This window comes from Macaca nemestrina, chromosome 10, assembly GCF_043159975.1.
Source record: "Macaca nemestrina isolate mMacNem1 chromosome 10, mMacNem.hap1, whole genome shotgun sequence".
Taxonomy (NCBI): Eukaryota; Metazoa; Chordata; class Mammalia; order Primates; family Cercopithecidae; genus Macaca; species Macaca nemestrina.
In genome coordinates this window covers 5,843,149-5,858,124 of record NC_092134.1, presented here as the reverse complement: position 1 = coordinate 5,858,124, position 14,976 = coordinate 5,843,149, and the positions used below count along the sequence as shown (strand labels likewise).

General features: G+C 42.8%; 1 protein-coding gene across 1 annotated transcript in view; it reads right to left on the bottom strand.

The window, feature by feature from the left end:
• LOC105493450 (uncharacterized) overlaps positions 1 to 13,058 on the bottom strand; it is a 39,609-nt gene extending 26,551 nt beyond the window's left edge. Inside the window, exons 1-5 of the mRNA XM_071070569.1 lie at positions 13,019 to 13,058; positions 7,038 to 7,107; positions 6,813 to 6,885; positions 891 to 1,410; positions 660 to 760 (exon numbers count right to left, since the gene is read on the bottom strand). Of these exons, the coding sequence (XP_070926670.1) occupies positions 660 to 760; positions 891 to 1,410; positions 6,813 to 6,885; positions 7,038 to 7,107; positions 13,019 to 13,058 (804 nt within the window). The remainder of the gene's footprint in view (positions 1 to 659; positions 761 to 890; positions 1,411 to 6,812; positions 6,886 to 7,037; positions 7,108 to 13,018) is intronic.
• Between the last annotated feature and the right edge of the window lie 1,918 nt (positions 13,059 to 14,976).

Genomic DNA, 14,976 nt, shown 5'->3' with positions numbered 1-14,976 from the left:
AAGACGTAAGCCTCACGTGTCTATCTCAAGTAGCACCTCCTCTAAAAATACGCTATCTGCTCACCTTGATTTACTTTTGGCTTTGTAGCAAAAAGTCACTATCTGAAATTATATTGTGTATTGATCTATTTTCGGGCTTACTGCCAGTCTGTCTAGAGATGAGAACTCTGTCTCTCTTATTCAAGACCATAACCCTGTTGCCTTGAACGGTGCCGGAAGCATGGCAAGTGCTCGGTCAAGTTTCTCTGAAACACGGAATTAATAAATGGCTTAAATTGGAAATCAGTTTTCCACAAATAAACTAAAACTTGATGAAGCCTTACTGTTGGCACCTTCATATAAGTTACATGCAATAAAAACATTTCGTATGCACTTGCTATTTAGGGAATGCTTCCTCACAGCTTTCCCTCTTTAGAAGTCTCCATTAATTAGAAATGAAAGGCAATCTGTGATGGGAATTCTGATTTATCAGTAGGGTTTACTATATTTTATGTATGTGTGTGTGTGCGCGAGTAGGTAAACAAGCAGGTGACTCTAAACTCAGCCGTGGGCACGAATTACTGGGAAAAAAAGATACAAATGTTAGAAATGACACAGCCGGCTGCTTATGTTATCATTTCCGTCTCCCCTGCCTTTCCAGCAGAGTCAACTTTGATTACCGTTGCAGTGGTTCTTCTAAGAAAATGACGACACCCGGCTTTGTAAAGGAATTCTTTGTTCCCTGGAATGTGATGTACTAGAACAAGATGCATTTCCACATCTATAGCAAAACAAAGAAAAACACAAAAACACTTTTAGAGACTGTAGGAATAATGAGATTATCAACTGTAACCCCTCAGGGACGGCTGTAACGCCTCAGGGACGGTCCACATGCTCCTATGACCACGCACCTGCACCACGGACCTGCGTCCAGGTCGCCCCTACCGCTCGCCCAACCCTACCCCCGCCGTCTGCGCCTGTGCGCAGGCGTCTCTCACGCACCCGGGGCCACCACCACCCTCTCGCGAGAACGTGAGCCTCGCCGTCTGCGCCTGCGCAAGGGAACCCACCAGCCTGGCCCGAACTACCGCGGCATGAGGCCCCGCCCCCGCCCTCTTGGCCGCCGTGTGCGCCTGCGCGCGGGATAGTCTCCGGCCTTGCTCTCTGCAGCTGTCGGCGGCGCTGCAGGCGAGCGCAGGACGATGATGAAGAGGACTGGGCTGCTGGGCGGTCCCCAGCACCCCAGGACCCGGAGCGCCAGGTCGCAGCCTCAGGACCCGGAGGATGTGCCCAGTACCTCCAGGAGACATGCGGACGAAGTAGTCGCCCCGCGGGTTGCCAATCAGGCGTGGTGTGGAGACATGGCGGGGAGGACGCTGGCGGCCGTGTAGACCCGCAGCACGACACCGTGGATTCAGCCCGGGAGGGAGTCTAGCTGCGGGCCATGTCCAGCGTGGATTCCAGAAACCCGCCGCCTAGAGTCGCAGGGCGTCCCGAGGGAGACCTGGCCCCTGGTGGGAGTTGGGTGCGCCCCTGGAAGCCTCCCCTTTTTGAGAGCTGGGAGTTGGCGGGAAGACGACGAGGCGCGGGCACCTTGATTCAGACCCAGAAACCACGCCTCCAGGCGTGGCTAGGAGAAACGGGCCTCGGATACCACCCTCTCCCTGCCTAGGAGCACGCCTGTCCCAGCACCTGGGCCTGAAGCAGAGGGAGCTCCAGAGCCTGCGAGTCCCAGAGGGCAGGATCTGTTCCTTCTGAGGTGTCCCTAATAGCTCCCTGAACCTCAAGCCAAAGGCCAAACCATGGTGGTCAAGTCCCCCAAGTAGGGGGTCTTTCAAGATGACTTGGGTAGCTGGGACGGTGGCTCATGCCTGTAATCCCAGCACTTTGGGAGGCTGAGGCAGGTGAATTGCTTGAGCTCAAGAATTCAAGACCAACGTGGGCAGCATAGCAAGACTCCCTACCAAAATAAAAAGTATATATGTGTGTGTATGTGTATATATATTCTGTATATTTTGTACACAAAAAATAGCTGGGCATGGTGGTGCAGGCCAGTAGTACCAATTACTGGGGAGGCTGAGGTGGAAGGATTGATTGAGACTAAGAAGTGGAGGCTACAGTGAGCCAAGATTGCATCACTGCATGCCAGCCTGGGCAAAAGAGGAAGACCCTGTCTCAAGGGGGAAAAATGAAAAAAAAGAAAACAACAAGAAGACTTGAAGTTACCCAGGTCAGGACTCACGCAGAGAAAAACCAACAGGAGCAACACCCCACATTAGGGGAGGAAGACACCTGGGGATGCACTGACTTCAGTTGTGTGAATTTTACCCTACGGCCTTGCTTACTTTATGAGACAGCAGAGGTGGCCAAGGTCAATCCTGCTGCTCTGTGTGGTGAACTCTGCTTTCCTCCCGTTACCATAGGTAAAGGGTCATGTTCCTATGTAAGCCCTCCTGTTCACCAGTCATTTGTGCATGGGGCAGGCTATCATCTCCTGCCTATTCAAGGGAATTGCTAGTCCTGACTTCTGTATCCTCAGTCACCAACTTCTCAGTTAGTGTTGGACAAACCCTGTGTTCAAAACATCACTGAGGCAGACCTCAATCCATAGAGGCTTATCTAGCCAAGGTCAAGGTCACGTCTAGGAACAAATACAGGATCACAGGAGCATCTGTGACCTGTGCTTTTTCGGAAGAGGGTTTTGGGAACCTCAGTATTTAAAGGGGAAACAGCAAGTAGGAGAGGAAAAAAAGTGAGGGTAGGCAGTGGTAGATGCTTACATTCTTGTGAAGCTCCATTTACCCTAGTAAATCTGCATTTTTACATGTGAAAAGAGGGAGTAGAGGAAAGTCAATAATGAGTTCTTCTTAGGATAGGCCCATGGTGGATTTTTAATATTCTCCTTGTCCTATGAAGATAAGCTGGTAACTGACATTGTCAGAGTGAGATTCAGCAGAACTGTTTTAGGGCTAACTTCTGGAGGAGCTGTGTATCCTGGAAGATTCAGCAACTGGCAAGGAATTTCCTTGGGAGCAATGTGTGAGGGAGGCCATCTGGGGAGATATGTGACCTTCTTTTTTTATGGGAACCTGGCTTCTGGATGAATCTAGGACACAGGATTGTGAAATTACAGCTGTTTGGAAACAAAAGGAAGGCAGTATTGCATGACTTAGTTTCCCAGCTTCACTTTTCTTTGGCGTGGTGAGTTCGGGGTCTTGAGATTCTATTTTCTTTCATACCTGTCAGCACTGTTAAGTAAGCAGGAAGACAACCTGAGGTGGTTTCTGTGTTTTGAGTTCCTGCATAATAAATCACAGCCTGATTTAGTACATAAACCCAAACCTAAATTAGGAGTAAATTTTTTGTAGCAGATAGCCAGATTTCAGCAAATCACAGGCTTCCAGCTAGCGAGACTATGCCCAAATAAGGCAAATGTCTCATTACATGATGCTCAAATAAGGCAGCCCCTTAGGTGAGGCCAACCGAGTAACTTTTCTCCTTTGCTTACTTGTTCAGCCTGTACAAATTTGCTGCTTACGACTGCTGAGCGGAGCTGTCTAAACGTCTTCTGGTTTGGAGTGCTGCCTTATTTATGAATTGTTTTTTTCTCATATAAAGTTGGTTAAATTTCACTTGTCTAAAGTTTTGTATTAAACTGTATATAAAACATCAGTAGCACAATTTGGATTCAGATACCCAAATATTGACTATGATATGTAAGTAATCCTTAAGCAGACTGATTTACAAAGGCCTGAACAACTTTGATATTCTGAAAATTCACCTCTTCTGATGAAAAAATTGTCAAGACCCTACATTTAGCAGGAAAAAAACATGCTTAACAATGCGTGTAGGTTAAATAAGTTATGTTAACAACAACAATATCACAATTAGAAAACTTGCTATGCCAGGCACTATGATAAACACACCTTTGTACCTTTTTTAATCCTGAAAAATGTCTAATAAGTATGTATTTAATAATATTTGTATTTAATATTACGTGTATTTAATATTGCCCCTGTTTTGTGAATTAATGTAGCAATAAACTGGCTTGCAGTGGTGATGTATTCTATAAGGCAGCCATTGTTGTAATAATGCTAGATAACACTACCAGAATCTCCGTTGCTTATAATTCAGGTACCTATTTTTCTTGTCCATAATATGTGAATCCTGCTGAAATCAGCTAGACTTTGCTCCAGGATGAGGGATTGGTCCAATTATGTTCCATCTTTTCACGTGTCTTTCATCAGGTTATTAGGAAAGAGTACACTTCACTGGCTGCTCTACTGGGAAGCTTTATCTCCATTAAGTGAACCACAGAGAAAAAAGAAGAAGAGTTTTACTTCTGTCGTCTGGTGATACATTGCTTTGGTGAATACAGGAAACCACAGGATAAGCAACAACGCTCTTTGATAAATTCCACAGGCTCTCCTGATATGGCAACCAAGTCTTTTCCCAGTAGCCAACCCTTTGCACTAAACAATGTGGATTTTATTTCTATAGATGTTGTGAATGTGGACCTAAACTTCTCTAAGAGAACTTTTATTCCTCAAGCCTGAAGATGTATTGCATTTTTTTTTTTGTATATGTATTTGATCCACATAAAGAAGGGGGAAAAAAGTTTGTATGTGTGGATAGCATTCCAAGAAGGAACTGTAGCCCCAGGAAAGCTGTTATTTCTGCTCTTCTCCAGCTACCTGCCAACAATTTGTCCTCAAAAGAGGCTCTTTCTGACTATTTAGATCTGTCACTTACAGATTGGCAATTTTCATGCATTTCATTCCGCTTTGCTTTACTGTGCTTTACTGGCATCATTCTGCTTTGCTTTACTGGCATCATCTTTATCAGAAGGATATATAAATATAGATATATGGATATCGTTTGTCTTCCCTTTCTCCACATTAACATATTCCATGAGTGCAGGAAGTGAAATAGCATCTTTATTTCATTACTTTTTGGTCCATAATACATTCCCTGGCACAAAAGGAACACTTAAATACTTAACTATCAAAATTAAAAAATAAGTAAAATCACTGGATATGGAACATGCTCATTATTAAATGTTTTTATACCATTCTACCAGAAAACTATCAGCCACTGTTCCACCACGGTGCTTTCCCTCTCTTGCTTCTTGCACCTCCTCTGTTGTTCTTCCTTTTTGTTAGTTCCAGTTCCACATCATAGTCACAGCAAATGTAAGAGAATGGAGAATGCAGTTTTTCAGCTGGGCACAAAGGAACACTGAGTGAAACAGAAGTTGTTAACGAGGAAGAGGCAGGCACCTAAACTGGGTGTCTCCTGATCACGTCTCTCCCCGTTGCTCTGTGCCCCATATTCAGAGTAGATTCACCAAAGGTCTCCCTTGCTCTCTAGCTTCTAGTCGATTTTGAAAAATTCAGAGCATGGACAAGAAATAGCAGAAAAAGAAATTGTGATTGATTTGAGTATTTATTTTCCTGGCTTCCTCCATGTGGAGTTGCTAAAGACTGGCTGCATCTTTCAGCTGCAATCACAGCTCCTGCCTGGCAGCCTTCTCGGTCTCCAGGTTGTAGGAAGCACTTTGTCTTGTTTATCTTTCAGGCCTGTGGGTGGCAATAATGTTCTTTATTAATACTAGCCTTAAGATTTCACAAATTATTCCAACTGTTTACTGGAAACCACGAAAAGGACACTGACTGACATCGCCACTATGTGTCTTTCTTTTAGGGGTCATAATGTAGGAAACACATTTGTTGTCCTCCAGAGAGGGCCTCCAAGTCAACTCCGCACTCCAGAGAGGGCCTCCAAGTCAGCGCCACACATCTGACTTGCCCCAACCATTTTATGGAGTGCACTGAGGTGTTTTAGGGTCCTGCTTCTCTTCTAGAACAGCATCTTCCCTGGAGTGACTTCTCAGTGCTCCTCAGGCTCAAGGCCAGACCATGAAGATGTCATGTTTTCCCTAGAGCTGAAAGCTCCTTGAATCAAGGGAATATGGATATTTTACTTGACTGCTGTAGCCTTGTAGCAGACAAGATGCTGCTTCCAGCTACAGATCTTGAGAAGGCTGCCTCGCACCTATTTAAAATAACACGAAAATCAGTAGCTCACATTGCAAAGCCCAAAGAAGGAAATCCTCCAACTTCAGTCACTTCAGCTGTTCAACCAAATCCTTAATACATAGGGCTCTTTTTCTCTCTCTGTTCAGGTGTCCACTAGAACAGCAGTCCCCAACCTTTTTGGTACCAGGGACTGGTTTCATGGAAGATAATTTTTCCACAGACTGGGGCAGGTTGGGGGGATGGGTTCAGGATGATTCAAGTAAATTATATTTATTGCATATTTTTATTTCTATTATTATTATGTTGTAACATATAATGAAATAAGTATACCACTCACTATAATATAGAATCAGTAGGAGCCCTGAGCTTGTTTTCCTGCACCTAGATAGTCCCATTTGGGAGGGATGGGGTACCATGACAGATCATCATGCATTAAATTCTCATAAGGAGCATGCAACCTAGATCCCTCGCATATGCAGTTAACATTTGGGTTCATGCTGCCACTGCTCTGACAGGAGGTGAAGCTCAGAAGGTAATGCAAATGATGGGGAGTGGCTGTAAATACAGATGAAGCTTCAGTGGCTCACTTGCTGCTTACCTCTTGCTGTGTGTGGCCCAGTTCCTGATAGGCTATAGACCGGGATTGGGGAGCCCTGCACTAGAATTTTCATTTGACCTATGTGCTCACTTGATCACAGAGAGTCAAAAGGAGAGAGAAAATAATCATTTCCCTAATCAAAAACTATGAGGTCCCTTCCTTTAGTCTGATTGAGGCAACTCAGGACATGTGTTTACCCTTGGACCAAACATTGTCATCAACAGGATGCTGGGTTTGTGCATCTTGGAGCTGGCAATTAGGTCAGCTTTTCTGAAGTACAAGGAAAAGAGGACTCTTGAATCAAATTAATGGTTCCCTTGGGAATGAGAAAGGGATTTGTATGTTTGTTTTTCAGGAGATAATTTTATTCTTTTCCTTCTCAGCATCTTGCTTCACCTTCTGTATCTCCTACCTTGGCTCACCCACTCTGTGGTCCATGTTTCAGGGCCCCACATCTGACCAGTTGCCAACTCATCTTCACTTGGGAATTGGCTGTGAAGAGACAGGCAAGTCCCTTCATCAAGCAGGAGGAAAACATACATGGTGAAGGAAATATGAAATGACCTCATTTCTAGTTTAAGCCACTAGATCTCCTTTGGATGACAAGAGTCTCCCTCTCATCAGCTCATTAAGGAATCTACCATACAACTTCAGTCTTCAGTATTGCCAAAGACTAATGACCCATGATCCAAGAGTTAATGACTATAAATGCATCACTGAAGTCTGTAGAAAAAGGTCCTGATGCCTCCTGCCCTAATAATTTGTATGTGTTTAATTTTCTCTATTTGCAAGATAGAAAACAAAAACTGGTCTGGTTACAACTAACCATGGATTTGCACCAATTATTAGAAAGGGATTTTTCTATCATCAGTGTTCATGCTCATTCCTCAAATATTTATGTTTCAGTCTTGGGGTAATTTATTTCTATTTACTTTAAATTTCCTTATGAAATATTTTCAATTATATCACAGGTTGTTATAGTTGGTGTTAAATTATGTAGAGGTATTACATTGCTACTTAATGCCTGCATTTGATGTGGTTATTAAAATGGTGACACTATAGATCACCATAGCAACACAAACAAAAATTCATAGCCTGTTTCAAACACGAGAGGCTGAAAATATTTCACAGTTATTGAAAGCTAAGTATGAAACAATTCAAACATTTAGCTGCTGAGTAATTGGGATCTAGAAATACGTCAACCTAGATACTGAATTGTTAGAAGAGTCAATATTGAATAGCAGCACAGGTCATTTACTTTTAATTGTCTAGCCGTCTGAATGCTTGAGCACATGAACAGTGACTTCACCCATGTGGCTTATTTATGTATGTTTCATAAACAGGCTACCTTCTGAGAGTTAATTGTGTAAACAGGAAAAGTCATTACCTAATAAACTGATGTTCACTTTTACTGATACATTTCCATAAGCATTGCCCAGGGCAGTGTTATGTTTGTCTCTATGGTAACCAATGCTATAAAGAGATAAAAAAATCAAAAGAGGGACTATCAGCAGTATCATACATAAAATATATGCCTAGAATTATATGAGATACCAGAAGATTATGCATTTTTGGGGGGTTCTTATTTGACAGGACACATAAATCACTTGTTGCTTTACTCATTCATAAACTAGAGCTAAACATGTAAGATAGCACCTGTGTTCTCCTGCAAATATGTGTAAGCCTGATTGATGACTATGTGCTTCAAGAAGCTTCTTTGTACCATGTCTCCCTGAATAGGATGGGTACCCTCTCTGATCAGCATGTTAAGGACTCTACCCTAACAAAAGGTATGAAAAAAGTTGGTTGGATTGGCTACATGCATAGCTTGGTATCAGTTCTCTTCATGCACCTGCTAATACTCATGGTTCCTGACAACAACTTGATATGCTTGCTCTTTGGAAGAGGGGATTAACGTTGACCCTTCTTCCACAGCTGTTCCAGTTCTGCTCCCAACTTTTTGAAAAATTATCTTCTGCAAATATGCCTCTTGTCATTACCATTTTAGCTTCTCTCCCCCTGATTCTCTTCTGAGAAAGTACAAAGAAGAACATCTGTTGAGGCAGGAACACTCAGGAATGTGAGAAAACATTGGAAACTTGGCAAGGCATGCAGGAATGTTGAGTTGGGGTAGGAGGAAGATTGGAAACACGCATATAGTGAAATATATATATATATATGATCCATGTATAGATAGATGGATGTAATTGCACTGTTATAAGAAGATTGTTAAGTGGTTTCACCTGCAGGAGTAAGGCATTTCCAACTAGAACAGAGTACCTCATTGCCTCTGTCGCAGAGATCCTCTGAGGAGGCATGATAGATATTTGGGCTGACATGACTCTACTGTCTGGGACTGATCATTCACTTTAGTGTATTCAAAATCCCCTATCCCTATTCATGAAGTGCCAAAAGTGCTCTTGGTTTAGTGTAAAAATCACAAACTTTCCCAAGGACTTCCATATCTTTCTGGGAGTTGAAATACTACCACGGGGATGAAAACCAGTAAAGGCAATTTAATAATTTACTTTAAACATGTCCTAAGAATCCAATATATAACTAACTTTTGGAGTGAAACATACATTTATCGAAACTTATGTTTATCTGAGTATTTGAAAATCATCTTGCTATAATTCATCTCCACATAATCCCTATTTACCTAACCTATGGAGAAGATGTGGTTAAAAAGATACATTTGTCAAGCCCTTGGGTGATCAAGACTTATCCTGCTTAGATTGAGGTCTGGTAGTCAGTCAAGGTCATGGTCAGTGTGGATGTCTCCTGCTTCTGGCCATCACTCATCTCTGCATGGAAAACTTGTTGGGAATGTATTGGTCACATGGCTCACCTGTGTCCTCAGCTCCAAGAAAAAGGAGATGTATCACAAAATAGACTTTGTCAAATTGAACATGTGTTTTCATTTTTTTGACTACAGTCAAGGCAGAAAGTGTTGGCAATAGAAGGCTTACACACAGGCAGGCGCGCGCGCGCACACACACACACACACACACAAACACACACGAACACATAAAACATGCTGCCTTCCTGAAAACACATTTGCATCATTTCTGGAGGAAGGTAGAGTAACACCAACCAGTTGCATCTACTTTGCTTCCAGTTGCTTCCCTTAAGATCAGCTCCACTGCAAACTAGGTTCCAGTCCTGGCTTTGCTACTTAATCTGCTGTGGAACCTTGGTCAGCCTCTCTAAACCTTAGTTTTTATAATCTGTGAATTGGAAATTAAAAATTTCTATGAAATAGGCTTCATTCTAGGAAGAAAGTGATGAAATTAATGCAAAATTCTTATCATAATAAAGTTTCAGTAATTGCTATTATCACTAATATTGTTATTTGAGGGGAATTAAAAGAAACTGAACTGTTTTAACTGAAGTGTAACATTCATATATTAACATGCCCAAATCTTGAGACTATACCTAGATGAAGATTTGCATAATGCTATGCACCTATGTAACCCCTTCCAAAATACTTAATTATTCAGATTATAGAATATGAACAGAATATCAGAATGTTTCCCCATGCCTTCCCCATGAATTCCCAACTGCTACCTCTCCCTTCAGAGAAGGGGCGAGGATAATTAATCTCCAATAGTTTTAGGTATTTTTGGAATTCATATGGAGGGAATAATTCACTATAGATTATTTTGTGTTTGGCTTCTCCTGCTCTTTTTCTAATGTTTGGGAGATTTATGCATATTTCTCTTTGTAGAAATACTTCATTTCTATTGCTATATTCAGTTTTTGCTATATTGCAATATTCAATGGTATGAACACTGTGATGTGTTAATTTGTTTTCTTATTTGTGGACACTTTTGTTGTTTCCAGATGTGGCTCTTATGAAGAAATCACTGTTTTTGTTTTTGTTTTTGTTTTTTGGAGAACAAATTTATCTTGGGGGTATGCCTAGAAGGGGGACTTCTAAGTCAACAGATTGGTGTTGACTTAGATTTACTAGATGATATTGCCACAAGTTGTTGGACATCCAAGGTAATTGTATCTCAATCCAACAGCAACTTTCCACCTTCTAATTTTGTTTCTGCCAAAGGTGTTTTTCTGGCTTTAAATGGAAGAAACCATGATATTTGGCCTAGTTTTATATTCTTAGCCATCAAAGAAGCCCATGGATACCTATGGTACTATAATAATCAATAAAAATACAAATCAATTCATCTATCCTCTTTCTTTTATGGAAAATCCTGCTTATAATGTTTGAACAACTGATCCTCTTTATTTCTTTATTTCCAGCTCTTCTCATATTTTCACATCTCCTAACATCCACTTTACTTCAGTCACTTTGCTACAGAAAAGAAAACCTGCTGAAAGAAAAAAGAAATAATGAAAAAAAAAGGCAACCTATGAACTAGTCGTGCTGTGTTTCAGTCTCACCTTTCGAAGTCTCAATCAAATAACACCATTAAACTTTTCGTGTTCACTATTGTGATTGCTTTCACACCCCCTCCCGGAAGGCTGCAGTTTCAGGAAGTGTAATCCCTGCCTTGCAGCCTCCACACCCACCTACGTTAGCCTTCTCCTGTAACAAAGCAAAACAAGTTCTGACAGCTTGGCCTGTATCCCAGTGGCTGAACCAGGGCTCTCAATTGGTTCTGAAACATTCAAATTAGGAACTGCTGTGTCTTTGCTCTGGAGATCAATCAAAGCACTTTCACAGAAGTGTAAAAATGAACCTCAGAATGGATAAACTCTAACAGGAAGTCATCGCCTTATCTTCTAGCAGCTCAAATTGTTTTGCTTCTAAACCTCTGGACAAGAAAAACTATACTCTGGTTTAACAGAAGCATGAAAGATGCCAACACATGTGCAAAAGTTTGAACTGATGGAGGGAGAGAAAGAGAGGAGAGAGAGAGAGAGAGAGAGAGATGGATTCCCTGCAAGGGGTGTTAAAAATGTGTGGGGTTGGACACTGGAGTCTGGAAGACCCGTTGCTATTTTTATTCCCTACGCAAGTGGCAGCAGGTGAACTATAGGATGCTATCTCTTGTGCCGAGCTGAGGGGTTGCAAAATTAAGAATCAGCGCCAGGCAGCCCATAGCAGAATTACAGATGGGGTTTTGGTGCTTCTCACAACATGGTAACTATGTAGATGGTTCCTGAAGATAGGATAGAAACTGGTCTGATCATTAGTCATTGGTTTTCTGAGCACCATACCCTAAGGGGAGATCATTAACAGCAGCACAGAGATTTGGGGGCAGTTTTGTATTTTGCTTTTCTTAAACTTCAGTAACTATTAGGTAGGAGATTTCAAATCCTGAGAAAAACCTTGAAAATGAAATAAAACACCCACATATTTCTCAATTTGAGAAGGATTTGGGAGTCAAACATGAGCCACTGGAGGAGGAAGAGCAGAAGCTGCTTTTATTTTACCCGACGGTGCTTCTGTGACCTGCAGGATGTCTGTCATCTCATTCCACCCACAGTGACACTGAGTCAGTGTAATGGCTGAGAACGCTCTGGTTAGACAGGCATCAAGCACGTGCTGCAGCTGTACATGGACAGGCAGATCAGGGCACGCAGGGATGAGCCCAGGTGACAGAAATAGGAAAATTCTCTGAAGACAGCACCGCCTCATGGAGGACAGCACCCGTGTTTAACTTCTATGGAGGCTACCCACTCCACATTACCTTCTTTTGAAGGGCCTGTTTCCCTTGTCCCCGTAACTGCTGTGGTATTTACGGCGAAGTTTCAAAACTTCTTAAAACTCCCCAACTTTGGTGCCAACTTGGACAACGTTCTTTTATGCACTCCTTTTTAGTTATCCCCACCTGCCCAGCTCCCTTATTAGGTCGAGACATTTTAATTAAATTATCTGCTTCCCTGACTATTCCTGGGCTACAGCCAAACCTCACTGCCACCCTTTTCCCCAGTTCAAAGCCTCCTTCACATCCTCCCTTTGTGTCTCCCTACCTTAATCCACAAGTATGGGAAACCTCTACTCCCTCCTTGGCAACTGATCATGCACCCCTTATCATCCCACTAAAACCTAATCACCCTTACCCCGCTCAGTGCCAGTATTCCATCTCACAGCAGGCTTTAAAAAGGTTAAAGCCTGTTATTACCCGCCTGTTACAACATGGCCTCTTAAAGCCTACAAACTCTCCTTACAACTCTCCTATCCTACCTGTCCAAAACCAGACAAGTCTTACAGGCTGGTCCAGGACCTGTGCCTTATCAACCAAATTGTCCTGCCTATCCATTCTGTGGTGCCAAACCCGTATACTCTCCTATTCTCAACACCTCCCTCCACAACCCATTATTCTGTTCTGGATCTCAAACATGCTTCCTTTACTGTTCCTTTGCATCCTTCATCCCAGCCTCTCTTCACTTTCACTTGGACTGATGCTGACACTCATCAGTCTCAGCAACTTACCTGGGCTGTACTGCCGCAAGGCTTCAGGGACAGCCCTCATTACTTCAGTCAAGCCCTTTCTCATGATTTACTTTCTTTCCATGCATCTGCTTCTCATCTTATTCAATATTTTCATGACCTTCTACTTTATAGCCCCTCCTACATATCTTCCCAACAGGACACCCTCCTGCTCCTCCAACATCTATTCTAAAAGGGATATCATGTAGCCCCCTCCAAAGCCCAAATTTCTTCCTCATCCGTTACCTATCTTGGCATAATTCTTCATAAAAACACACATGCTCTCCCTGTTGATTGTGTCCGGCTAATCTCCCAAACCCCAACCCCTTCTACAAAGCAACAACTCCTTTCCTTTCTAGGCATGTTTAGGTACTTTTGCCTTTGGATACCTGGTTTTGCCATCCTGACTAAACCATTATATAAATCCACAAAAGAAAACCTAGCTGACCCCATAGATCCTAAATCCTTTCCCCACTCCTCTTCTCATTCCTTAAAAACAGCACTAGAAGCTACTCCCACACTAGCCTTCCCTAACTCATCCCAACCCTTTTTCATTACACACAGCCGAAGTACAGGGCTGGGTGGTCAGAATTCTTACACAAGAGGCAGGACCACGCCCTGTAGCCTTTGTGTCCAAACAACTTGACCTTACTGTTTCAGGCTGGCCCCTGCATTATTCCTGATACCACACCTGACCCCCATGACTGTATGTCTCTGATCCACCTGACATTCACTCCATTTCCCCATATTTCCTTCTTTCCTGTTCCTCACCCTGATCACACTTGGTTTATTGATGGCAGTTCCACCAGGCCTAATCGCCACACAACAGCAAAGGCAGGCTATGCTATAGTATCTTCCACAACTATCATTGAGGCTACCGCTCTGCCCCCCTCCACTACCTCTCAGCAAGCCGAACTCATTGCCTTAACTCGAGCCCTCACTCTTGCAAAAGGACTGCGTGTCAATAATTATACTGACTTTGAATATGCCTTGCATATCCTGCACCACCATGCTGTTATATGGGCTGAAAGAGGTTTCTTTACTACACAAGGGTCCTCCATCATTAATGCCTCTTTAATAAAAACCCTTCTCAAGCCTGCTTTACTTCCAAAGGAAACTGGAGTCCTTCACTGCAAAGGCCATCAAAGGGCCTCAGACCCCATTGCTCAAGGCAACAATTATGCTGATAAGACAGCTAAAGAAGCAGCCAGTATTCCTACTTCTGTCCCTCATGGCCAGTTTTTCGCCTTCTCATCAGTCACTCCTACTTACTCTCCCACTGAAAATTCCTCCTTCCAGCCTCACAGGCTCATTCCATTCTATCAACCTTTCATAACCTCTTCCATATGGGTAACAAGCCACTAGTATGCCACTAAGAACCTCTCATTTCCTTTAAGACGTTTGCCCTGCATTTCACTCCATCCTTGGCTACCTTCCCCTTGTTCCTCAGACTCTCCTCCCAGCCCCCTTTCTTGTTTACTTATACCCAACCCCATGAATAGCAATGAAAGGTTGCTTGTAGACGCTATGCGCTTTCTCATACACCACAAAAATCAATGCCCCACCCCCCACCCAGTTGCCCCATCAATCCCCGTTACAGCTTCTAATGGCTGCTGCCCTTACTAAATCCCTAAGAGTCTGGGTGCAAGACACCCAGTTTTGCCTTACAAAAGTCTCCCCTTCCTCTGTGGCTCCTCCACCTACACGTGTCTACCTATCAATTGGACAGGCACATGTGCACTAGTTTTCCTCACCCCACAAAATCAATTTGCAAATAGGACCAAACAGCTTCCTGTTCCCCTCATGACACCAACACTTTACTACTCTTTTGTTTTGTTTTTCTCATTATTAATAGAAGAAGACAGGAATAGGCCTCGACTTACTGCTGAAAAAGGAGGACTCTATATTTTTAAATGAAGAGTGTTGTTTTTAGCTAAACCAATCTGGCCTGGTATATGACA